Genomic DNA, 27057 nt, shown 5'->3' with positions numbered 1-27057 from the left:
ACAATTGTGAAAATTGGCACTTTTCAGGAGAAACAATACTTTTTTTCCACCTGATGCATATCCTTATTTTCAATCGTTTAAGTTTCTAAAAATACCTTTTAAGTGTAAAACTATCATTTGAAGTAGTTATGACCAGTGGGTATTGCTTTTTGAGTACTACAACCAACCATCTAATTTGAAAAACGAGATTTGCAATTTTTCACATTTATCAGTTTAGCATGGTGCCAACAATATGTGGCACAGAATTTGAGCTTATTGCCAAATGGCAACAGTCAAACATACACAAACAAACTGCCATTGAAATTTTCCGATTTCTAAACGTTTGATCTGATAAGTAGCACATGTCTTTGCTATGTTTGATAACTTTTCAATGGAGCTGTAAAATGTAATTAAGATGGAACTCGCTATGTGATTGTAACCTTTGTTCTGTCAAAGGAAATAAGATCTAAACTTAAAGGAAATCCCAATCACCGAAATAGGTGTCTAACAGATCTATTTTGCCTACCGACAGTATTCAAGAACACAATTGCTGTGTCCGGTGTTCCTCGCTTTGTAGTTCATGAATGGCAGTAACAGGGTTGGCCGGATTGGACCCAATTGGGTTGGACCCAATGGGTTTTTTTGAAAAAACCCATTATTTAGCCCACTTTTGTGTTTTTTAAAAATTTTGAGAAGTTTTTAGAAAAAATTGATTAATTTAAATATTTTCACAATTTAAATTTATTTTTTATTTGTTCTTTACCACAGATAATGGACATAAAAAATGAATTTTGAACTTAAATAGCATTTCTTAACTCTTGACGGCATTAAAAATATACTTCAAAGATTTTAAATAAATGTATTTAACTTTTTCTTTAACTGAAAAATAACTCAAATTATCTTGACTAAGTCCTGTCACGTCTGATTTTCTCAATATTTGTAGATTGTACAGAGGAAACTACTCTAATCAAAAGGTTTTCATGTTAATAATTTTCTGCAATCCAACACGTCATAAATCTCCAATAAACAAGGTATATTTTTTAGAAATTAACAGGTTTCTCAAACGGTTAGACAGAAAACACAATAGGATGTGCAGCATTTTCAATATCCTACGAAAAAGTTTAATATTTACACAGAAATAGAAAAACAGGCTACATAAAGTTTAAAGAAATGTGTTGATTAAGCTGGAATTCAGTAAAAAGGGATTTAAACTACTTGAGGTTCTACAGTAGTTTTGCATAACAAAATAAAATACAATAAAGTAAAATGCAAAAAAAAAAAAAAAAAGTAATTAAAAACAAACAAATGAACAATAGATTTTATCACTCAAGAAGTAAATTTGCCTTAACTGTTGGTAAAAATGGAAACTAAAAAATCTGAAACTTTCTTCGGTTTTGTCGTCTTTTATACTTTTCTTCTGAAAACGCTGAATTTTAACTCGTTTTCCAGCTTTTTTTACCCCAAGACAATTTTTGCGCTTTGTCAATATATTTACGCTACAATATGCTACAAGTACCCCACACTTTCCCTAAAAAAAGACAAAAAAAAACCATACATTTCTTTTAAAAAACCCAGCTTTAGTTAGTTTTTTTTTGGGTTTTATTTAAAAAAACCCAAAAAACCCTGGGTCCATGGGCTTTTTTAAAAAAACCCGGGTTTTTGCCAACCCTGGGCAGTAAAGCCAAATATGTTTTATTACGAGTACAATTACAGTAAGATTATCGGCTAAAAAGGTGACCGAACCGTAACCTCAACAATCCAAACTCTAATGCACAATTGGAATGAAATCATAGAGTACCAGTTTTGAAACACATGAAGACTTTTGGTGATGATAATTTTTTGGCGACATTTGGAAACTGGGGCAAGTAATGGTTAAGTGGTCAGGGCGAATTTACAAAAATATTAAAATAAAATAATTCTGCCAAATAAATCTAAAACAATCCATTAAATAACATTAAGAATTTCATTAAAATGTAAAGCAATCTTGCAACTCCATTGTTGATGGCCGAGCAAACATGTTATCCTAACCTTGCCGAAAACTCACCAAGCTTCTGAAACTGTGTAAAATATTTTTATTCTGTAATAAGATACTTTTTTTTAATTCTGAAGAGAAGACACTAGAAAGCAGATGTTCTGTGCTGGTTTTGCTAGTTCACTTTATAATTCTGATTGTCACCTAAATATTAAAGCCTTAACTAATTATTAGTGAGACCTTTAAAGGCTGTGAGTTAATTTTGAAAATGATGGTATTGAGCTAAAAATTTAAGAAAACTGGATTTGAATATGAGTTGTAAAGGAAAAAAAACAGCTTGTTACATTTTGTTCCATATTTACATACTGAAGTTCTATATGAAACAACATAAGGTATGCAGTGCCCACTTTCTCTCCTTTTTCTCCTTGTAGGCCAGAGATAAAATGAAATGCAACAGTATTTTGTTTATATTTTTTCATTTGGTAATTTTTATTATATAGTTGTATTTTAGAAAATTGTTGAAATTTATGCATGCTAGTTTTAAAGTCTAACATTGTTTTAATATTGTGTATTTGTTTTATAGACCGATTCTGAAAAGACATTAGCCGGCCGTGTGGACTCTCAGGACAGCCAAGTGTCTGATGTAGATCCAAGTGAAAGATCGTGGCCTAGGCAAAATAGCGTAAGTGTGGAAATAGAATTTAACTTTCCCATTAATCTGACCATCTTTTGCCCTCTACTATGTATTCTTTTGCTTGCGTGTTAATGAATAGTTCTCAAAAGCTGGGAGAAAAAAAAAAATTTTTAATTTTCAAATTTGATATCAATTTTGCTTTTATTGCATTGTATGCACACCTTAGAACATCATAGATAAACATAAAAAAACAGCAGGTATTTACAGAAATGTTTAATTAGCAAATTTAATGATCCATTTTAAATGTCCAAAATTGTACCTTTTAGCAAAGGAAACATTTTTTAAAGGGTATTTGAATAACATTTTTTCCATAATTTATGTCGATTCTTGTCTCTCTGCAGTATTATTTTACCCAAAAATATTTGAGATAGTTAAAATAAAAGTTATTTGGTCTGAAAACTTCAAAGTTTAGGTCTGTGTTTGCTCCCACCTTTTGAGAACTTCCCTAATATTTTCATACTTGAATCGATTATTTCAGAAAGGGCGTAAGTCCAATGGATTCCCATAGGACTTACGCCCTTTCTGAAATAATAGATTCACTTGTGAAGTGTTCTCATTGAAATTTGAAACATTTTCAATTTAGTTGTTGAACCCATTAATATTGATCAAAAAGCTGGCTCATTGCAGAAGCTTAAAACCTCAAAAAGAAATTTCTCTAAAAAGGGGAACAAAGTGGGTGACTGTCGGTAGAATTTTGGACCTGAACCTTACTGGGCACTAATTGGGATAGTTCATATAAGGTTTTGGTTAATGGCATGTTGTAATGAAACTGCCATTGTCAAAAATTGTTAGGGTGGGTGAAAAAGAATTAGAATGGTTTCAAGTTACAAAATGACATTTACTCACCAATTACAGACACCTCATCTGCCAATCTAAATTCATCTCATAATGAGGATGGATAGACTAACTAATTTTTTTAGAGCTCAAGAATCAACTTAGTACTATTTTATAGCAATGAATAAACATTGAATTCAGGAACTCCATGTTATTTTATGTACTTATTTAGGGAACTGTTTTTTCATTGCAAAAAAGTTACAAGCTTTTAGGGCAAAACAGCAATCTCCGAATAAAGCTTCTTTGGTGAATGTTTAATATTGGAAGATCACAAACCTTTTTCAAATAGAAAAAAGGTAAATTTGTATTTTGTGGGAAAGTGATCAAAATACTGGCGACTTAATATTTTGTCACATTGCAGTCCTATAGACTTCATAAATTTTCATATGAGGCAGTGAGAAGCAAAGGCATGTATATATAAGCGGATCTTTTCAGGTCTTGAGTAAAATGCGTTGAAAGTTCCTGTCCTTGGTAGGCTTTCATTGAAAAGTTTTCTAAATCATGCTGTATAGCAACACCTATCAGGTTTGCTAGTACTATCTGCTGCATTTGTTCTGCTGTTTGTATTAACTTCAATGTCTTCAAACTTTTTTCAAAAATTCTGTGTAAGTATGAAAAAAATGACAACCCAGTTCAATATTGAATTTTTATGATAAAGAAATGCATTTCACTGATTTGTATTGGTAAAATTTATATTCATATGGTTTAAAAGTGATTCAAATATTGACGTTTTAATTTTTACATGGAATTTTTTTGTATTCTTCTAAATCAATGTCCAAAATTTAATCTTTTTTTCTATTATATGTTACTAGAAAATCACCCGTCAAGATATGATGGCTGAAAATTGCTTCTCTATTTGAACGAAGCCATATCCTGTTTAGTGATAATTAGTGGAAATTTTTACCCTAACTTCAGTGAATTAACCCTAAGCTCCAGTAGATAGCATTCATTGTTGATCACTTTATTGATTCGTCATTTTCCTGAAATGACAGTCTTACCAGCAAATCAGTTAAGTTACCGGATCCAGTTCATCCTTGTCACAATAAAGCCTTTCCCTGCATGTTAAATATTGCCAAAACATATCATCAAATTATCATGCTGTGGCACGAGTTTCATTATTGATGACATCAGGAGCGTTACTCGATCATTGTCTATTATATATATGAGGATGCAGAACAGGTTCTGTGTTCATCAGTTTTTTTTTTTTTTTTTGTCAACTTTAGTTTTGTTCAGTTTTTATAATATGTAACTGAAAAGATAATTTTCCTATTTTTGTTTCTTTTTGATTAGCTTTCTTTAAGGGAATGGGATATTCCATTTGATGAGCTTGAAATCAATGAAGAAGTTGGTACTGGACGTTTTGGTACAGTTTACAGGTAAGATTTTTTTCTTCTTATTTTGATTTTCAACAGTCCTTCTCATTTCATTTTGTGTTCAAAGCACCTATGGTAGGCAATGCAAGGATGCATATTGGCATTGTTGGTGTGAAACAAATGTAGTGCTCTCTTATTTTCATTGGGGACTTTAAATCATATTATTAATGTTGTTTTGCTTGTTGTTGAAAATTTTCAGTTTTCTTGGTTATTTAGTTTCTCTATAAAAAAGATTGCAGCATAATAACAGATTTTCTAGATAAGCATTTTTTACTGTAGTGAATTTATGCTAATTTTCAGAACTTGTTTCTTACAAGTTTCAATTAGCAGTGAATCAATATGGTTACTGAGCGTAAAATGTACTCCATACTAACGTTGATTTGTTTTTTTCTTCGTAATCTTCTAGAGTCAGGAATGTTGTTCAGAATATCATTTTGTTTGCCATAAATAAATTTTTAAATTTTATAATGATAAAACAATAGAAAATAATCATTTGGTTTATTTTAAAAAAAGCTTCTGGATTTTAAACTTAATTTTTTTTTTCCCATAAGAAGTTGGCAGGTGTGAGTATGTCATGTTTTACAACTACCAATGTATATAGAAATGGGAATGTTTAATTAATTATGCTCAGTTTTTTGAGTTAGCACCAAGAAAAGTTTTTTCTTAAAAGGTTAAATTTTCATATCTTTAATTTATGATGCTAATTGAAAAGGATAATGTTAGTTTATCTTTTGCTTGTGTGAGTTCCATATGTGTTGCCTAAAACCAATATTCATATTATGTACTTTATTAAATTGAATGATTTAGAGGAGAGACAAAAAGAAATTCATTTTAATCCTCCCATCATCTAATTTTACAATGTAATGAAGGTAGCCACGTTTTTGTTTGATAGTTCTCAGTTCCCACATAACTTTGTTGTTTGAAAAGAATTTTATATGCACTCTCTCATCCTACTTGAGGACTTTGGGTGTGGTGCCTGATGTTTTGGAGAGGTTTCGTTTCTTTGTGTGGAAACGTGGTATCAAGCTTGATACGGGTTCAATGATGCAGACACATCTCGGCGAGTGATCTTTCATATTAATGAAGAAAATTCATTCCACTGGAATTTATATTATGCTATACGTGCAGAGAAAGTTCCCGCAATTTTATTAGATATTTCAATAGCCTGTAACTAACACATAATTCAACAAATCAACAAGTTAAAGCAATAAAAACTCTTTATTGAAACAATAATAACATTAAACAAAAAAATTATGACAATTGTTCAAAATTGGCTCCTTGGGCTCCAATACATTTACAGAGCCGCAGTCTGAAATTGCCGACGAGTCTCGCGCACGCATCCACCGTTATCTCATTCCAGGCATTTTGCAGTGGTTGGACTACCACTCCGTGGACAGTCGGCAGTCCCTCCAGTCTCCTTGTAGCGTTCCACAGCGTCATAGACTGTTTTACTCTTGAATCCAGTTGTTCGAATAATATCGGCTGTTTTCATTCCTTTTTTTTTCATTCCCTTCTTGTGTAATTCAATGATAGTAACACACATTTTCACGATTCATAGCTCACTAACTCAATGAACTAATACAGAACAAATGATTAAACCTCAGATACTTTTAATGCCAATAAACAATATGTGCCAAATAAATCGCCAACATAAGATTTTAATGCCAAAAAAACGTTTTAAACAAAATTGTAGGAACTTTCTCTGCACCCTGTATGAAGATAATATACCGGTATTTGGTTGTTGGTTAATTTTAGAGGATTAGCTGCATTGTGGAGAAACAATGCTTTGAGTAAAATTCTGTTTAGCAAAACCAATTTAACTACGTAAGCAAAAACATACAGCTTGTTTATTTCAAGACTGCAGTTTCACTCATTAGTGGTCACCGGTCTTTATTATCTCCAATTCTATTGTGACTTTTCTAAAGTGATGAACCCTGAAAAGGATGTGATTGCAGGCTCTGAATGTCATAACGAGAGGTCTGGTATTTGCTTACACAAATTGTGACAAGCTATCAGCTCAGAAATTTGTGTTGAAATCTTTTAATGGTGTACTGTTAAATGATGACTTTTCCTAACTTCTAATTTTAGTTCAAATATTGGCTGTCAAAACTGCTGATGTAGTTAGGTATATGGCATAAAATTTTGGTGTAGCAGAAAAATGCTTTTTTTTTCTTTTTTAATTTGTATTTTTGATTACAAAGTTCATATTATTGATAGTTAAAAGGTTTTTACATTTGAAATAAAAAGTGGCACTTCTCAACTAAAGCTATTTTTATAATGAGAATACCTAGAATGTTTTTCACAAAAAAATAATATGTTTTTATTTGTGTGATATATCTTTTTATCTTTTGATTAAATTGTCACTTAACTATTTCCAATTTTCAACAGAGGCAATTGGCACGGTAGTGTGGCAATCAAAATGCTGGATATGGACCATGTTGATGACAAAAGAACTCTTGAAACATTTAAACAAGAGGTAAATTTATTTTTAATGACTTTTTGGAAGTGAAATAAAACTTCGAGTGAGTTTGACTTGTTTATTTAATTTTTTGCCTTTTTAGGTTGCAACTTTCCGTAAAACACGTCATGAAAATCTTGTTCTATTTATGGGAGCATGTATGAAACCTCCAAAATTAGCTATTGTTACTAGGTAATATGTTTTTAAATTCTTCTCTTCCCACAAAGTAGTGAACTACATTAAATGTTTTCAAAGTTATCTGAATGAAATTTATTACTTTGGAGCTAAAATTCAATTCTTTGAATGGATGGGAGACTTTTTGGGTGGGAGGAAAAGTAGCAATGTTCAACTATTTCTGCCTTTTGTATTTTCTCACATTGTAAAAGTTTGAGTTTGATGCCTTGTGCACTTTCCTTAAATTTATCTAAGTTGTCAAAAAGTGCTTACTTTTGTTATTAAGTAAACTAAAAAATTTTAAGTGTTAATTCTAGTTTTTCGCTATTCTTTTCCATGCATGCAATCAACTGCTACTCATAAATTAAGATGAAATGTCTCAAAAAATATTCATTCACATTTTGTCACTTTTGAAGAGACAATTTTAGTTCTTGGCAAAAATGTTAAAAGCTTGCACATTACATTTGGTAGGCACTGTACTTACTTTTATGGATTGTAAGCTCTACATTATTCATTTCAAAAAGTCATCACATTTTGTGTAAGTTGATTAATTTTAAAAATTTGCCAAAAAAAAAGCCTTTTTTCTCTTTTAATGTAGTGATTTTTCTTTGTTAACAAAGTTGTTAAATTTACATTTTTACGTAATTAATCAAATTAAAATCTTCCACAGTGTGATTTGAGTCAATAGTATATTTGTTTAATTTTAACTGTCTTTAACCAAAATTTACTTGAATGTAATTTCTATTTCTTTATTTCAGTTTATGTAAAGGAATGACATTGTTCACTCATATTCATCTGCGAAAAGATAAATTCAATTTGAATAGGACAATCACAATAGCTCAACAAATATCTCAGGTATGCCATACAATATAGAATTGCAGCATTTTTCTCAAGGTTTTTGTTTTTCCTTTTTAGAAAAAAAAAATCAAGTATGTCATGTTTAAAACAATTTTAAAGCAATGCATGTGACATTTTTATGTCACATATAGAATAAATAATCAAATGTTCAAATCTCTTTGAATATTCCCTGTTTTCCTTCTGACTGACAAAGTTTGTTTCTTTGACAATCAAATGATAAGTTTTTAAAAGTAAATTTTCAAAAGGCTATCTTAAAACTTTGTTACACTTGTTAATCAAATTTAAAGACAGAGTAAAAGAAAGGATTTAGTATATTCTAACAAAAGTGAAGTACAGCAATTAATAATCAAAAAACTCTTCCTTTTTCTAACCTTTTTTACAAACAATATGTTTATAAATTGAAAAAGTTCAACAAAGAAAATTACCAACACAACAGGGATAAAAGTTAAATGTGTGTATAGTTCCAGTGCAATTGTTGACTGGATTATCTGTTGCAATTTAAATTTTAGGATAGAATCTATAAAAGTTAAGATCAGACCTTCTCAAAAATTCAAATCAACAGGATCAGTTTCTTCCAAGCAACTGTAAGAGCATATAACAAATGCTAATGTACTAAGTGAAACTTTGATGGGTCATCACAAAAGTAATGACCAGCAACAGGCTCTAGCTTGGGCTGGTCCTTGTCAATTTTATCCTTCTAGTGCAAGAAGTGGCTCCATCTATTAACACTAGAACCGCGGAAATTTCCGTATACCTAAAACCGCGGGCAGGGGTCAATTTGACCCACAACTTAAAATGGGTTCGTTGAGGTTTAAAAAGAGTCAAAAAAATATTTTTTGATGAACAAGAGAAATACTACTAAGATTATACAATATAACAGTAACAGCTCTTGCATGTATTCAAGAGCTTCCTTGACCGAAAGCAAACGACATTTTCTTGACATTTTTCTGCGGAGACCAAGAATGGTTTGCAACTAGCAGTATAAACGCAGCTCTGTCAGATAACAAAAGGAAGAGAAAAAGTTAGTTTTTCTTATCAGTAACCTGTCTTGTTCTATAACCTTGACACATTTAACCTTCAGTGTCTAGTGTAGGTCCTTTTCATACCAATTGGGGAGCAGTTTTGACTGTTACCGATTCCAAGAATCGTTTCGTTTTGCATCTACTAAGCGAAGGGTCATTCTGACCCTTACCGCGGTTTTAGGTATAAGAATTAATATCTCGGAAATAAAAAATTCTGAATGGCTAACTCTTTTACAGGTTAATATTTATACAATTTAAGAAAAAGTCAAAAAGTTTCAAGTCATTCCGCTTGCAAAATCTCTGAAAAAACTCAAACGAAATTTGATTTGGGTCAGATTGACCCCTACCGCGGTTCTAGTTTTAAACTATTCCAATGGCTACAGTTGTTGTTGGGGAAAAATATTTGGGGGAACTCACTTAAGATTGCGGGACATGCCAAATGAATAGTTAGTTTGAAACCAATTTACATTATTTTTACAATAAGATTCCAAATATTTCGAGGAACGGTATCCCCCACTCAACTACAGCACTCCCCCCCCCTTTTTTTATATTTGTATATTGAATATATTAGTTTTTTAAGAACTAATACATAATTCTGTGTTAATTGGAATCATGCATCCAAAGAAAATGGTCCTAAAGATTTTCTCTACTGTTAGGTTTTCACACTAAAAAAAAGAATCAACAGTTAATAGTGCTTTTTTTTTTTTGCTTATATTGGGGTATATAGTTACAAGGAATATCCTTTTTTGATTAGTTAAATTTCTCCTTTCCTGAGATTTGTGTTCGATGATGGGTTATATTATTTAGGAGAACTATAAATCAACCAGAACTACACATGAAAATTATCACTTTTTATGGAATCTAGTTAACTTCTGATTTATTAACCTATCTTATTATTATTCTTAAAATGGTAAAACAAGCACTTCTGATTCGTTGGGGGTGGGACAGCAACTAATTAACCCGAATGTCTTACATTGGTGCATTACATTGTTAATATATATTTGAAATTGTTTCAATGTTGGATTTTTGGTTTGTTATTATTTTGTAATACATTTCTTTTCTGTTTTAGGGCATGGGTTACCTTCATGCTCGAGATATTATTCATAAAGATCTTAAAACTAAGAATATTTTCTTCGAAAATGGGAAAGTTGTAATTACAGATTTTGGACTATTTTCTGTAACTAAATTATGTCATGGTAACAGGTAAGTAATTGCATATTATTGTGAAACTATGTGTATTCAGGTTTTTCCATAAAATTTCCTTAGAAAAGTTATTGTGCTTTTATAAAAACACATGCAACCTATGGCAAGTGAATTAACTTTCTGCATAGCTTGAAACAAAATTTAAAATGACTCTCAATAACATGAAGTATGCTTATATTTTTAATTATTTACTTGGAATTTCTGACACCATATCTGGGTAAAGTCTGAGTGCCCAATTTTGGCACCTGTCCGTCATCTAAGTTCAGTCTTTAAACTAACTTAAGTAGGAAGAAAAGACGTGTGTGCTACACACACACACACACACACACATATTTAGGAGTTTGGCGACATTTTGGCAATATGAATGTGTTTTTAACCCGTAACAGAGGAGGTGCGGTCTCGCAGACCGCTCAAAAGTTCATCCGATCATCCCTATTTTATTTTCAGTCCGATTGAATGGTTTTTCCCTATAGCTTTTTGTTTTGTGACCTTGAACACTCCTTTTGCTTACCAGCATCTTTTGGCGAGCGTATCTGGTTTAAATTTCATTGCATTCTTTAGAAGTGGTCTGTGAGACCGCACCTCACCTTCAGTGTTACAATTTTTGGCAGTAGTAGACATGGTGAACCGTTTAAATAGGGGTTCCTTTATCTTAGCCGCGTTATGCAGAAGAAATGCAAAGTATTCTAGTGAAGTTGAGAGTTGTTTGATATGTTCACAAAAAATACGCAATGATGTTTTAAGGACAATAAGGGCAGAATTATTCCTGGAAATACAACGCGAAATACTTATCAGGGGTCTGTCCAGGATTTTTCACAGGGTCCGTTTTTTGTGAAAAATCAAATAATTTTGTGAAAAATGAATGAATTTTGTGAAAAATCAAATAACTTCGCAAAAAAAAAAAAAAAAAAAAAAAAAAAAAAAAAAAAAAAAAAACATTGTTAAAACGAAATTTTAGAATTTAGAGATGGCACGAACTGCATCAATTAAAATTAAAGTTGAGTGTTTTTCCGATATTTGGCCCGAGGGGGGGGGGGGCATCGCCCTCTCAAGTATCAATATTTATCTACCCTTCTACATTATGTTAAATTATACTAGAAATATTTCTGTACAGCATTTAAAATAATTAACAAAAAAATAAATAAATAACTTAAAATTCAGAATAGGGAGTTCAGTGTTTAACTTTTTGACCCAAGACACTCTTAAAAAGCACAGAATTTCGTTTAAAACTTATAAATTCCGTGATTTTAACAAACATAAAAGGATATTTTAATTGTTTACCTCTTAACAAAGTGTAATAATCATCAAAATTTCGAAAAATCGGATTCCCATAGCGGATGCAAAGAGATCGCCTTTCTCAAAGTGAAGGCATCAAAAGTATAAAAACAACTTGTAAAAAAAATATTTTTGATAAAATTATTTTAAAATTGCATTTTAGAGTCCTATGATAAACATTTCATTAATATCTGTGGACACAGTTAACGCCAAAAAAATAAAATATATAAATAAATAAAATAAACCATCTATTCAGCATTTTAATTTTTAACTCCTAACAGAAAATGGAATTTTGCTTTAAAAACTTGAAATGAGAGTTCTAACAGAAATAAAGAGACTTTTCATTTATTTGCATCCTAATAAAGCGAAGTTAGCTTGAAAAAAGAACAAAATATGATTCTCATATCGGATGTTAAAAGATTGCATTTTTCAAAATGTAGACATCTAAAGAAAAAAAAACGGTAATTAAAAGAGTTTATTTAAAGTTAATTATCCTTGTTAGCATCGAAAAATCAAAACCCATATAATTTTCTCCCAAAATAACAATTAAACACCGCACCGCACCCGTAAAACCGCAAATATTCACAAGCTGGTAAAATGATGAGAATATTTTCGAGTCAAGTCGTTATAAAGGTTCAACGCCAGATGCTAAGTGGTGATAATTTTGAAGTTGGTAACCCTATCTGAAGCGATCATATTTTTCCCCCACCCTTACTATCCCTTTGCAGTTCTAAGTTCATTTCGCAGATATATATTATTATTGTTTATTAAATAATGAGCGGGGAGAAAAGTGCTTACCAATGCCTTTTCAGAAAAGTTTACAACAACACCGCTGCTAATTAGCTGTGACAAAACAAACAACCATTATATTTATTTGGCAGTAGCAATTATTTATCACTTGCAGGAGTATCGCAAGAGTGCGAGTGCGGATTTTTTTTTTTTTTTTTCAAAATTAGCCGATTTTGTAAAAGCTGATCCCTCTAATTTGACTTATAAAAAAGTTTCAAAAACTATCGGTTTATACACAGAAATATGCGTTATTTAGCTTTCAGATTTCATTTGCTCTTTCAATAAACAGTTTGTGAAAGATCCGATCTTGTTTATTAGAATTTTGTGAAGGGTCCGTTTTGTTTGATCGGGATTTTGCGAAAGGTCCGTTTTGTTTGACCGGGATTTTGTGAAAGGTCCGTTTTGGTTGATCGGATTTTTGTGAAGTGTCCGTTAACGGACCCAAATATCCTCTGGCCAGACCCCTGCTTATAGTTAAAAGACTCAAAATTTTCTTGTAACGTGATATAATCAATTTTCTGGTGTAGTAAATTATTTACTGAAGAATATGAATTTTCTTGAAAAATCTTAAGGCTCTAGTAAAATTTCCTCGGAAAAGGTATATTTTAATTCAGAATTCAAAAATATTTTTTTCCTGTGCTAATAAAAGTACAAAGCACTTAAGGGAAGTTTCAGGAATGTATCTTAATTACACGATTTTTAAAAAATCAAAGTAGAGCGGTCTCTAAGATCTCACGTCCCCTGTTATGTCCTACTTTTTCACCTCCCCTGTTATAGGTTAACAAGTTTCGTAAAAGAGGAAATAATTCTTTGGCGGGGTGAAGGTGAAAAAAAGCCAACATTGTGGCAAACCATTTTAAGTAACTGTCTACAGCATTTATTTTATAATTTATTTCAATTGAGATTTCTGTAAATATTGAATGAAATAATTTAATTCTTAGTTTATCATTTGCTGATTAAAGTTTGTTGATGTTTATTTTTGTTATAAAAAATGATGTCTATAGTTTTGACGATTAAGGCTTAAGGTTTTTAGAATCAGTTGAATTGAAAAAAAAAATGCCTAATATATTTCCTTTGTATGATTATTTAGACCTGAAAGGTTTAAGGTGCAGCTATAACTGCATTGAGTAGCAAAAAAGTAAAATTGATAAGCATGCATTCTTTATTGTAACCCTGCTATTGTCAATTTTCAATTCAAATTAGCTATAGGAGGTACTGCAGTCTGTAACCAATGGCTTCTGAAAGGAGCCTGTTGTGACAATTGATATGTTATAATTCAGAGCACAGCAGAGAAATTTATCTCCGAACCAGATATTGGCTACATTTTTAGAAAGAAGGAAACGTAAAGAAAAGTATGGTTTTCCAGCAACTAATGTTAAAATTAGCTTGCTATCGTTAATTGTTCTTAAACTTTCATGCCTTATATATTTTTGATAATGTAATTTGTAGCATATATACTACTAATCATTTTTAGACATATTCATTTGGTTCGTTGGAGTAGAAAATTCTCCTTTTCATTTCAAAGTTAGCAGGTTGTTGTAAACATGAAGATCTCCTTCATTTTATCAAAAGCATTTGTCTTTTCCATGAAATAACGCCATCCATATGATTATCTCTAAATTTTAACAAGTGTGACATGTCTTCTTCTTTTGTGTGACATAACGTCTTCTTCGCCCTTTCAATTCATACTCATAAACATTAGTGCTTGGCCCGTACATGACTCATACCTTGATGATCCTCTAACTTTTGCTTTTGAATTTGGAAAATCATATGTTTTAGTAACCTTCCCTGTTTCTCCCAGTGACCCAGAATTTTATTATTTTTTTTCTCTAGGTGCCCAAAAAGAAGAGGAAAAAAGCTCTCTTCTTTTTATTAAGATGTTCAATAGTATTCTATATTGTTTGTTTTTATATATCAATAATACAATGAAATATCTTTCATAAATGATTTAAATTTCTTTCTGAATGTTTTTTTATTTAAAATAGGAAAGGTGAATGGTTAACTATACCAAAAGGGTGGCTTTGCTACCTAGCTCCAGAAGTTATACGAAGTCTAAGAGCAGGAAGTCAGCAAGAAAATGATAATTTGCCTTTTTCAAGAGCCTCAGATGTCTATGCCTTTGGGTAATAATTCATAAAGTTTAATCTTAGCATAATCGTTGTTTCTAATATGGTTAACATTGTAAAAAATTTTTATAAATAGATTTTGGACATATGTTACTTAAGAAAAAATATCGAATTTTTAAAACTTGGTCTTCTACTCAGGCACCTTGGTCCTAGTGTCTGAGGCCAGTACTCATGGCACAGATTGCACCATAAAGATCTTTTTTTTTTTTTTTTTTTGGGAGAAGGGGGGATATTTGAGGGGTTTTGAGCTTGTTGTTGAGGGGGGGGGGGTGATCTAGTATTTGAGAGGTTATACCATCATGTTTGTAGGAGATGGGCACCCCTGCCTCAATTTGAAACTTTTTGTCCTCTTCCCGTTGTCCTATTTTATTATGCTGATAAAGTCCGATGTCCTGCATTTATGAGAGTTTGAAAAAAAGCCTTTAGACTATTCCTTATAAATTTTTACTGTATTTCTATGTTAGTGGTAGCTGACTTATTGTTATGTAACTAAAAATGAACACTGAAATAGAAATATGTTTCTATTGTCACAGTAGTCATAATCCAGAAGTTCGGGTTGTATAATTAATTTCAAGTCAACTCAATTTGCGAAAAGCACAGTATCAGGTTCATTGATGTATGGAGTCATTGTAAACAGGATTGGATTGCTAGGGATTGACCTGCATCTGAGTTTTATAGGGATCAAATTGGTTAGTGGATTAATTTTAGGGACTTCATAGTCAAAAAACTAAGTTGGAATAGGGGGCATGGTTCAAACATCGGGTATCGAGAGGAGGACATTTTTTTGGGTATTACTAGAAATGGAAATAAAGTGTCGAACAAGAGTAGTAATTTTAACAATTGTGATTTAGGGAAGTTCAGGGTGTTAAAGCAATTTAAGCATGTTTAAAGTTTTCTATACCAACACTCGCAGTATTAGGAACAAGATGGATGAATTGAAAAGCATAGTTATGAATGAGAAGGAATATTATTGGAATATTATTAGTGACATGTCCAGTAAGGGATCCATTATCATAATGGGGGATTTCAATTTTCCGGGTATTGATTGGAATAATTTTTATCCTGGTAATGGCAAAGAAGAGGAATTTTTAAAAGTAATTGGTGACTGTTTCTTAGATTAAGTTGTAACTCAGGGAACTTGAGAGGATGCAATTTTCAATCTAGTTTTTGTAATATAGGAAGTTTTGTTCAGGGGTTGTATGTAGGGGATCATATTGGAGATAGTGATCATAACACAGGGTTCGTACGCCCTTGAAAAACCTTGAAAAGTGCTTGAAAAAAAAAAAAGTTCATTTTCAAGTGCTTGAAAACCTTGAAAAAGTTTTAAAACCTTGAAAAAGTTTCTTAGTGCTTAAATTCTCGCAAAAATCAACGAATTGTGCTTAGAAGTTTTAAAAAAGTATTTCACCAATGCAATTTTCTGAACATGTGTTCAGTATGCAACATCGCGAAAAATGGCTTCCGTGTTTGGGATTTCAATCCTTTTGCATCTTGTAAATATTTTGATGTTTTTTACAACCGAAAGATATTTTGACATATGGTACCTTAGATTAGTTTATTTTTTTTGTTTAATTTCATTAATTAACAAAGATATTAATTTAGAAACCATGACAACATTGAACTTACTCGGGTTTCGCGGAAAATTGCTCTTGTGTTTGAAATTTCAATCTTTTTGCATCCTGCAAATATTTAAATATTTTGGCTAATCAAATGTTAGTTTCGCATATGCTACCTTAGATTAGTATATTTTTTGTTTAATTTTAATAAAAAACAAATAAATTTATTTCATGGGAAACATGCCACGTCGAACAAACTCAGACTTTGCGAAAAATTGCTTCTCGTGTTTGAAATTTCAATCTTTTTGCATCTTGCAAATATTTAAATATATTCTCTAATCGGATGTTATTTTCATATTTGCTACCGTAGATTAGCATATTTTATGTTTAATTTCAATAAAATATAAGTTTATTTTATGGGAAACATGACAACATTAAACTTAATTCGCGAAAATTTGCTTCCCTTGTTTGAGATTTCAATCCTTTTGTATTTGTAAATATTTTTATATGTTTGGCAATTAGTAGTTATTTTGACACTGCTACATCAGATTAGCTTATTTTATTTTTTATTTTAATAACTAAAGAGTTAAAGAATTTATTACCTTGGTCTTGTTTAATTATTTGCTTATTTATTTTTGCAATTTTGAATGATTATCTTTACCTAATTTTTGGTCATAAGATTTTTTTAAAAAAATTTAAATTTCAGCAGTTGAGCACCTAACAAATTAACTTGAAGTTTGTATTTTAAATATAAAGTTGATTTATATAATTTTATTTATAAGTACATCATTTTTTTATGACTGCTAAAATAAATAAGGTGTACAACAGGGGTGGTTGTGTTATGATTATTCACTTGAAATCGTGTAGTGTTCGTTTTTTATACTTTTACCTCCCTATATCTCCAATTTTCCCCTTTTCCCAAGGCCGTATCCAGAAATTATTTTCGGGAGGGGCCCGGATTAGCACATTGCCCTAACACACACACACACACATATAGTATACATAGACACACCAAACTCATAAAAATGTTAACATAGAAGACTTTTTGTCTCTATTTTTAATGATTCCACTGTTTGGACTGTTGTTATTTTATTTTAATTTCTTATTATTTTTCTTATTCACCTTGTAGTGGTAAGGATAACAGGAGAGTGTCCCTTTAAGTCGGATGTAGAACATCCATAATTTCAGGGGGTCCGGGAGTTTTTCCCCGGAGAAACAAAATAAAAATTGCTTGCTCGACAAATAAAGGAAATTAATGGACAGAAAGGAAAAACGAGAGAGGAGAAAAGAGAAGCACCCAGTCATCTGCTCATATCGGCTTTTAGTGAAGTTTGTTTTTGATCATTAACCCTACTCCCCCTTTTTTTTTTCATTTAAGTACTACAGTAATTAAGCCCTACAGTATGAAAATTCTACAAAATAGTTTAAAAGAAATGGTGTAGACATTCAGAAAATAAGAACAGAAGAGTTATATTCTGGCCATTTGGACAATTCATACTTTATTTTCTTGATAAGATACAAAATTGAAGAACTTTTCAAGGAATTTCAAAAACTTAAATAATTTTCAAAGACTCTCGAACAGTTGAAATTATTTGAAGCTCTTTATTTACACTTTTCAGAAGTTGATTGTACAGTCTTACAAAATGATTATAACTTTGTAAGACACACCCGTTTTAAGTTAAAAAATAAATGCAACGAAATATTTATCGAAACAAACTTTTTTTTTCAATCACAAGTAGTGCAGAAAATGAAAGAGAGTAGAGTAAGTGTTATTTTTTTTCTCATACTTAAGGTATTAACAGTATGCAGTAGAGGTAAGAAAAAAAACAAGCAATAACAAAAGAACTTCCATGATACTGAATTCGGCACTAAATAAATGCAAGACATGAAACATATCAGTCACAAAAATGATCTTGAAAATTATGCTACAAAAACGCGAGAATCGTGATTTTTGCATTTTTTACTCAGGATGTATCAAGGAGCTGAATTTGGCACATCTTGGTAACAAGATACTCGCCTAATCGGAAAATAGGGGCCCAGCCTTTGGGGAGTCCCCAGATCGAAACCAGTACAGTGTAAGTTTTATAGGAGTTATAGGGGGAGGAGGGCAGGATCGTGCACAGAGGGGAGAAAGGACACCTGTTGGCCCGGGCCCGAGCTTAAATGGGACCCAATATTTTTAAACCTGGGGTTGAAAATATGGGTAAACAATATAGAGGGCGCCCAAAAAAGACATTTGTGACAGCCCCAAAATTTCTGTGCGCGCCCCTGGAGGAGGAAGTGCACAGAAGTCAGTTTGGTAGACTAGAAAAACAACGAACTGACAAAGGGCCTGCCTTAACGCTGGACTGCCCTGAATTGAATTGGGAAAGAGAGCAGGAAGTCCTAATTAAAGGTCTAAATTTCAAGTGTGCCTTGCGGCTTAATGAGCACTAGAACTGCTTTTTCTGTATTTCTTCAAAATATTATAAATTTTGAATAGTAGCAAAATTAAGAATAAAAAAAAACTTTGTTATTTTCCTTTTTTGACATTAGGAATTTAAAAAAATAAATAAATAATTTAAAAAAAAACCTTCTGTTTTACGGTACAAAACATTTTGGGTTTCGGGGGGGGGGGGGGGGGGCCGTCAGGCCCGGACTTGCTCTGGATACGGCCCTGCCTTTTCCTCAAATGTTCAAAATTACTACTTTATTAAGGTTGTGGGTACTTGGAGCTTACTGAAAGAGACTTTAATCAGCAAAGGAGTAGATAGCTTAAGGAGGGTCATTCATCTTCATTTGGATCTAATAAATTGACCAGTACCAGCCTAGCTAGGCCCAGTGCCTGTTGCTGGTTATCGACAGGCACTGGGCATGGTATTTTTATGCAGAATATTTTGACTTAATAAACTATTTTATGAATTGTATGCATAGCAAAAGTTATTGTTGTACATATGTATATTCAAGTAATAGGGGGCTTAGTTTTAAAAATTATTCCCCCCCCCCCTCGCCCCATTTTGCTCTTTGAAACTTTCAGGTAATTTTTTATGAACTCACAAATCACAATTACACCTGAATATTATTGCCTTTCTAAATTTAAATTCTAATTTCAACAATAACCCATTTTTTCCCAAAATAAAACTACTTTTGTCATAATATATGTCAACTTCTTGTGAATCTTTTCAATTTCGAAATATGGCTCTATAAATCTGAACTTGCACATTTATTGTCTATTGCAAGTTAATCAATGAAAGCTGAATAGGCTCAAGTTTGCATTCAGAGTATTTATCACTGCTTAAGCTGCTTTTGTATATTTTGAGGTGTAGAGACTGGACTGTGGACTTTCATAAACTTTTCTTGCTTCCTAATTTTTAAATTTACTCGAGGACAGTTGAAATGCCTTATTGGCTGAACAGCTAATAAATACATACGAATAATTGATTTGCATACTTATAAATGATTTGCAAACCTGATATTTTTAGAGCTTAATAGTGCAAACTGAAATAACTTTCTGGGTAGTGTTTTTGTCCTAACCGCCCTTATAGTGTAATAAACCACTGTATAGATATTGGAAATAAATGTTGAAACTGGGGGGGGGGGTGACTTCAAAAACTCCTCTCTGGCAATGCCATTGAACTTGGGTATTTTAGTTTCTTCCCATAAAAGTTAAAAGCACTTATGAAAGTTTTTTTTTTATAAAGTATTAATTTGCTGATTCTAGAAAATATACAAACCTCTGACTGCTGCAACCTTTGAAAAACCTCAAAATTAAACCTCTTGGTATCTGCTTCTCTTTATGACCAAACTTTTCAAACATTTTCAGAAAAACTTTCAGCGCAGTAGATCTTTCATCAAAACGTCTCTCGTTGTAGAAAAAGCAATTTTGTTTTCCTATACTTTTTTGTATTATTGCCTTATTTCTATGTGTTTGTAGTAAATGAAATCTGCATATAATATTTTTAGTACAAATTTATGATATTGCCTTGAAAACAAAATTTTTTACCTTGAAAAGTACTTGAAAAGTGCTTGAATTTTTTTCTGCCTAAAGGGTATGAACCCTGTAACAGCATTAGGTTCTGGATTAAATTTGAAGTGTACAAAAATGATAATTTTAGGTTTGTGCCCAATTTCAGAAACACTGATTTTGTTGCACTTAGGCAGAGCTTGAAAGAAGATTTTTCATCAGGATTGGAAAATTGCGACATAGATCAGCATTGGACGGAATTTAAGGAAAAACTTGCTAAAACATTGGGGGATTATGTTCCATTTAGGAGAAAAGGTGTTAGTACCAAAATTTGGCCCATGTGGTTCTCCAGGGAAACTAAAGAAGCTCTAAATTATACGCAAGCCGCTTTTCGTCAGTTTAAAGAAACTGACCAGAGTGCAGAGAGGCTCCAGTATGGTAAGGCAAGGCAAAATTTTAAGTATTTGGTATGGATTCAGAAAAGGGAATTGGAGCAAAGGCTAGCAGATGACATTGATGAGAACCCTAAAAGGTTTTTTGCTTACGCTAATTCTAGGAAAGCTCAAAACAGGCAAATAAGGCCATTAGTTGATGAGTTTGAAAATTTAATCCAAAACAATAAGGATATTGCAAATGTTCTAAAAAAAATTTTTTTCCAGTATGTTTTAACGATAACTGTATCTCAACAGTTGACACTAACAAGACACAAGCTATTATACAGCTTGAGGATCTTGTATTTTTCAGGGAGTAGGTTCTATTTCATTTGAAAAAGATTAAAGCAGCTAAAGCTCTGGGACCAGATAATATTTATCCAAAAATTTTAGTTGAATGTGCAGTGAATATTTTTAACCCATTAATGCCTGACATTTTTTTTTTCAAAGATTTTTTGTTTACGGGTTGCAAATAGTGTTTAATACACAGGAAAAATAATTAAAAAAATCTAATGCAAAAAATAAATGTTTTATTAATAACAGAAAAATTGTCCCTAAAAAAGGGACGCTAGGCATCAGAGGGTACATGCTTTTTCAACGACAAATTTTTTTTGCCGACAATTTAATACTTGAAAAAAAAACTTTCCGACTTTGTCATTTTTGTTGAGTTTGGTGTCGGCAAAATGTAAATACTGCATAATTTGCTCAAATCGATTTCTACTCATTGCAGAACTAATTGCTATGTTGTTGACATCAGTTGATGGACTCCAGTAGAGTCTCCGCTGGGGCAAGCATGCATATCCACTTGTTAATAGGATAGCCAAGAATAAACGCAGCTCCTCTGGCGTTATAGAAGAGGATGTATTGTTTTTTTGTCGAGCATAGAGGGTGCTCTGAAAAACAAATTCATCCAGTATTTCATCTGTAAAAAACTCTTCAAATATTGACACTGGTGTCCATTAACATTCAAAAAGCTTGGTGTTTCCACATTCCATACATTTTTTTTTTTTTATTGATGGATATATCTTTCTTAACCCAATTTCTTTCTGTATTTTTTTTCTTTATTTTTCTGCGTTTGCTTGGAAGATGCTGCTCAACATCATCACTGTCACTTGACTGACTATCTCCAACACATACTACCTTACCCTGATTAACTTTTCTAATGGGCATTGTAGCAGAAGATTTCAACTGTTGACCTGATAATTGATTAACATCAACTGAGTCATCCGGCCCACTGTATTCGTCAGTAATTTCACTAACTTGTGAAGGTGGACAAATGCATATATCAGCCTCCTTGAATTCTTCATCATCAGAGAGCTGTTCCAGAAGTGTTAAGGCTTCTTTAACAGTCAGACAAAACAATGAGAAAATCTCAATGAGTTACTGAAAATTATTAATGTCAAAAAATAACTCAGGTTTCAAAGAAGTTAATTTTTGAAACAGTTAGCTTTTCAAATTTACCTAAGTATTTTTCGAAATTGCAGAAAAAATTGTTACTGAAATATCTTTAAAAAAGGTAGTTTTATTATTAATTAGTCTTTTTAATTTTTAAAAATAAAACATATTGCCTATTTTTTAGTCTAAGAACATTTAATAATTTCTTTTGAGGCCAATTATGAATTCTAAGCAAGAAACTAGCAACGATTCAGCAATGCAGCCTCTACTGCCTAGCGTCCCTTTTTAGGGACGCTCTTAAATTGCTATAAAATCCATAAAATTTTTAAAATCTACAAAAATGCAAGAAAAGGTAAACTGAAATATTGATCAAAGTAACATATGTATCAAATACAAATTGATTTACTTGTTAAAAATTTTGAAAACTTACTTTTTTGTTCTTGACATTATGAACAATGAAATTCTTCACGAAGATCATAACAAAATGGTTACAGAACACACTTTATAACGATTATGTGCTGCCGTCTGCTAGTAACGAATTGAAACAATACTGAAGTAATAAATGAACACAATTATTGAGTTGAAATGTTTACTTTTGGGAAATTGAGACACAATTTTTGGACCGTCCCTAAAAAGGGACGCTAGGCATTAATGGGTTAATGCTTCTTATAACTCTGGGGCAGTGCCAGAGTACTGGAAGCTGGCTAACAAAATGCCCCTCTTCAAGAGGGGGGTCTAAAGGTAATGCTGGGAATTATAGACCTGTAAGTCTGACTTCAGTGATTTGTAAGGTTTTCAAACTTTGATTAAAATTAAGATCATGAATTTCTTAGAGACTAATAGTCTGTTGACTAGTTTGCAGTATGGTGTCAGGAAAGGTAAATTGTGTGCTATTAATTTTTATTGCATTTCTGCGACAAGGTTACCTCAGCTTTAGATAACAAAAAAGTGTGGATGTAGTTTATGTTGATTTTCAAAAAGCAATTGACAAGGTACCGCATGTTGCTCTTCTCAGCAAACTAGCTGACATAGGAATAGGAGGAAAAACTTTACTTTGGGTTAGAAATTGGCTCACTGGTAGGAAGCAAAGAGTAGTTGTGAGAGGAAATCATTCTAAATGCAGTGATGTTTTAAGCAGGGTTCCTCAGGGATCAATTTTAGGGCTTCTTTTGTTTATGATTTTTATGAACGACATAATGAGAATATTTCTGGAAGCAGGAATAGTTTTGCTGATAATGTAAAAATTATGGGGATTGTCTAAAATGAAGAACAAGTAAAACAGCTTCAAGAGGATTTAGATCATATTATTACTAAGTGCCAGAGAACTGGAAACTGGCTAACATAACGCCTCTCTTCAAGAAAGGGTCTAAAGGTAATGCTGGGAATTATAGACCTGTAAGTCTGACTTCAGTGGTTTGTAAGATTTTCGAAACTTTGATCAAAATTAATATTATGAATTTCTTAGAGACTAATAGTCTGTTGACTAGTTTGCAGTATGGTTTCAGGAAAGGTAAATTGTGTGCTACTAATTTATTGCATTTCTATGGCAAAGTTACCTTGACTTTAGATAACAAAAAGTGTCTGGATGTTGTTTATATTGATTTTCAAAAAACTTTTGATAAAGTACCTCATGTTGCTCTTCTCAGCAATTTAGCTGATATAGGAATAGAAGGAAAAACTTTATTTTGGGTTAGAAATTGGCTGACTGAAAGGAAACAAAAAGTAGTTGTGAGGGGAAATCATTCTAAATGGAGTGATTTTTAAGTGGGGTTCTTCAAGTTCAGTTTTGGGGTCTCTCTTGTTTATTATTGTTATGAACAACATAATGAGAATATTTCTGGAAGGAGGAATTGTTTTGCTGATGATGTAAAAGTTATGGGGATTGTAGAAAATAAAGAGCAGGTAAAATATCTTCAAGAGGATTTAGATTATATTACTAAGTGGGTGAGATAGGTGGGGTATGGCAGTTAATGTAGGGAAATGTCAAGTGCTACACTTAAGTCATGGAAATAAGCCTCTGAATTATTGTTTACAGGGTTCAGTCATTAGTCAGGCAGAAAATGTTATGGATCTGGGTATCTTAATAAATCAGGACTGCAAGTTTAGTCAACAGTGCAGCATTGCAAGTAACAAAGCCAACAGAAAGCTTGGGTTTATCAATAGATCTATTTCAAACAAATCTAAGAAGGTTCTTCAGCCTTTATATAGGAGTTTAATAAGACCTCATTTGGAGTATGCTGTTCAGTTTTGGTGGGAGGAAAGATATTACTGTATTGGAAAGGGTTCAAAGAAGGGTAACTAGACTAGTAAATGGACTTTCAGATTTAGATTATTATACTAGACTTAATAGGCTCAATAAGTATAGTCTGGAGCAAAGGAGAGTCAGAGGGGATATGATTCAGTTATTTAAATTTATCAAAATGAAAGATGTTAATGGATTAAATTTTTGAACGGAATGCAGTACGAGAGGTCATTGTTTTAAGCTATTTAAATCTCAGGCTAACTGGGAAATCAGGGAAAACTTTTACGTTAGTAGGATCGTGGGCACTTTGAACAGCTTACCGGAAGAGGCGGTAATGAGCAAGGGGGTGAATAGTTTTAAGAGGGATATTGATCTTCACTGGGGATTGTAAATTGACTAGGACCAGCCTAGCTGGGTCCAGAGCCTTTTGCTGGTTGTCGTATTTGTATAAGTAATTCTACTTTTGCATGTTCTGTAAGAATAGTATTATGATGTTGCTGAAGCTTTTATGACTCTGAGTTCACAGTACAATAAGTTTCAACATGAAGACTCTCCAAGGGCGGATCCAGAAAGTTTTCAAGGTGGGAGCAGTTGATTTTTTAATTGACCTCTTATTACGTATATGATTCTTCATTCTTCGAGAGGGAGGGAGGTATAGTCACAGTTATCTAAAACAACTCAATATAAAGGTTTAGCAAAAGAGGTCTCGAAATTATTCCTTGCCTTTTCTATTGAAAGAGGTATTCCAATATTGCGTTTTAGAACTTCAATTTCGTAATAATTCCTGGGGAATGTTTCGACCCCCCCCCCCCCCCGCCTCCCCTTAACATCACCAAAAATCGTCTAAAATGCGCTCTAAGGCTTAAATATTGTAAAATATCTGGGGAAGGCTTTCAAACTTCTTTTTCTAATATCGGCAAGGATCGTTTAAAATCGTCGGAAGGTTGATTCTAACCCTATTCCTTTCTTTAATGCCATTAAAATGGGCCTACACTTGCATCTTAGGATTCAATTCGGAAAAACTGCCGGTGCAGGGTTCCTCAAGGGAGGGACAATTGTCCCTCCCTTGTATCCGTCCTTGAGACTCTCTCTGATTGACCTCTTTTTGTCCCCAAATATAAGGACAGAAACTGCTTTTCTTCTATTTTTGAACTGTTATGAAAGTTTGCTATTTTCATTGTTGGTAAATGGTAATTTAATTAAAAAAAAATTTTTCTTTCTGTATAGTACTCACAAATAATCCCTCTTTTTCCTTACTTCAAATAGCTTTGGTATATTGTGTACCTTTCCTGAATATTTTTAATCCTGTTCTTTTCAGTACGGTGTGGTATGAACTTTTATGTGGTGAATGGCCATTTCATATGCAGCCACCAGAGGCAATAATTTGGCAAGTTGGAAAAGGTGTGAAGCAAACCTTAGCAAACATACAAGCTTCTCGGGATGTCAAAGTACGTATTGTTTACACAGGGTGGCGACAGATCAGGGAAATCAGGGAAAAGTCAGGGAACTTTATTAATCAGGGAAAAATCAGGGAAATATCAGGGAATTTTGAAAAAATAACAAAAAATCAGGGAAAATTAATTTTATGAAGGAAAAAAAATGTTTTTTTTTTTTGCTTTACAAAATTAAATACTCTAATCCCCTACGCATTTTCCGCCAATTATCTGTTCAAAAAAAGTAAAATTAATGAGGAGCGATTATACACTGCCCCATATTTGTACATCTTTTTTCCTGAACGTCAAAGTATTGAATCTTACTTATTAACCACAGGATGAACTTATTAAGATTGCTTCTGTGTCTGTTAGGTTGTTTATTTTACCTAGCTTGAAATTTCCTTTTACGCTTTCAATGCTACGTAAAATAAACAACCATACAGGCAAAGAGGAAGGCTTCATTAATGCCTTAGCTCCGTTGCCTTTATCCCACTGTCTCGAAGTAATTAGCGTACTGTAATCACGATTTCAGGAAGAAATCTTTGGTTTTTAAATTAATACTATAAAAGCTTAAAAGTTATTACTTCTTTGGGTTTTTAATTTAATTGCTAAAATAGAACTTTCAATTAAAAGAACTTTGTTTTTTGCCGTTATACTATTTGTTGTCACCGCAGATTATAAAGGTTTTCTTTTCTTCAGACTTAAGTAATTTTTTAATTTTATAACCAAGTTGTATTCTTTTATATATTTTGATATTAACTAATTGCTTTTTTTTTTCTTGCATTCAAAGTTGTTTGTTACAAAAGCAATCTAAGATTTTTTTTCGTTACATACTGAAACCATTTGAAATAGAGTTAACTTGTGAACTTAAGTAAATATTTTTATTTTTTTATTGTTAAAATGCTGTATTCATTCATTAAAACCTATATTTTAGATTAGAGAAAAGCTCCTTATGAATGGATGTCAAATGGTTTCATCTGTTTTGCATAAATATGTCAATTAGTTAGATAAGAATAACTACATTACTTCTATTCTTTCACTATTGTTATTCTTGCAACAATTATTATACTGTTTGAAAACTTAGTTCAAAATAATTTCAATTACTTTTTAGTTCTATCATAAATACACATGTTTTTAAGAGTAATTTTAATAGTTTCTTAAATTTCTTATGCTAAGTGGTTTCTGGAAGTGAAGTTTTTTTTTTTTTTTTTTAATTTTCTATAATCTTTCTATGTATAAAAATTTAATATACTGTTTTGTTGGTTTTCCTTCGTTCCAAAAAAATTGTCTTTTTTTTTTT

The 27057-nt window shown here is 32.1% G+C and overlaps 1 protein-coding gene across 1 annotated transcript in view; it reads left to right on the top strand.

Annotated features, from left to right (window-relative positions):
- Positions 1 to 27057, top strand: part of LOC129220103 (kinase suppressor of Ras 2-like) — a 53238-nt gene that overhangs the window by 23388 nt on the left and 2793 nt on the right. Inside the window, 8 exon segments of the mRNA XM_054854444.1 lie at positions 2535 to 2633; positions 4770 to 4855; positions 7241 to 7328; positions 7414 to 7502; positions 8243 to 8339; positions 10434 to 10567; positions 14617 to 14754; positions 25643 to 25772. Of these exon segments, the coding sequence (XP_054710419.1) occupies positions 2535 to 2633; positions 4770 to 4855; positions 7241 to 7328; positions 7414 to 7502; positions 8243 to 8339; positions 10434 to 10567; positions 14617 to 14754; positions 25643 to 25772 (861 nt within the window).

This window comes from Uloborus diversus, chromosome 4, assembly GCF_026930045.1.
Source record: "Uloborus diversus isolate 005 chromosome 4, Udiv.v.3.1, whole genome shotgun sequence".
NCBI lineage: Eukaryota > Metazoa > Arthropoda > Arachnida > Araneae > Uloboridae > Uloborus > Uloborus diversus.
This window is presented reverse-complemented; position numbering and strand designations above follow the sequence as displayed.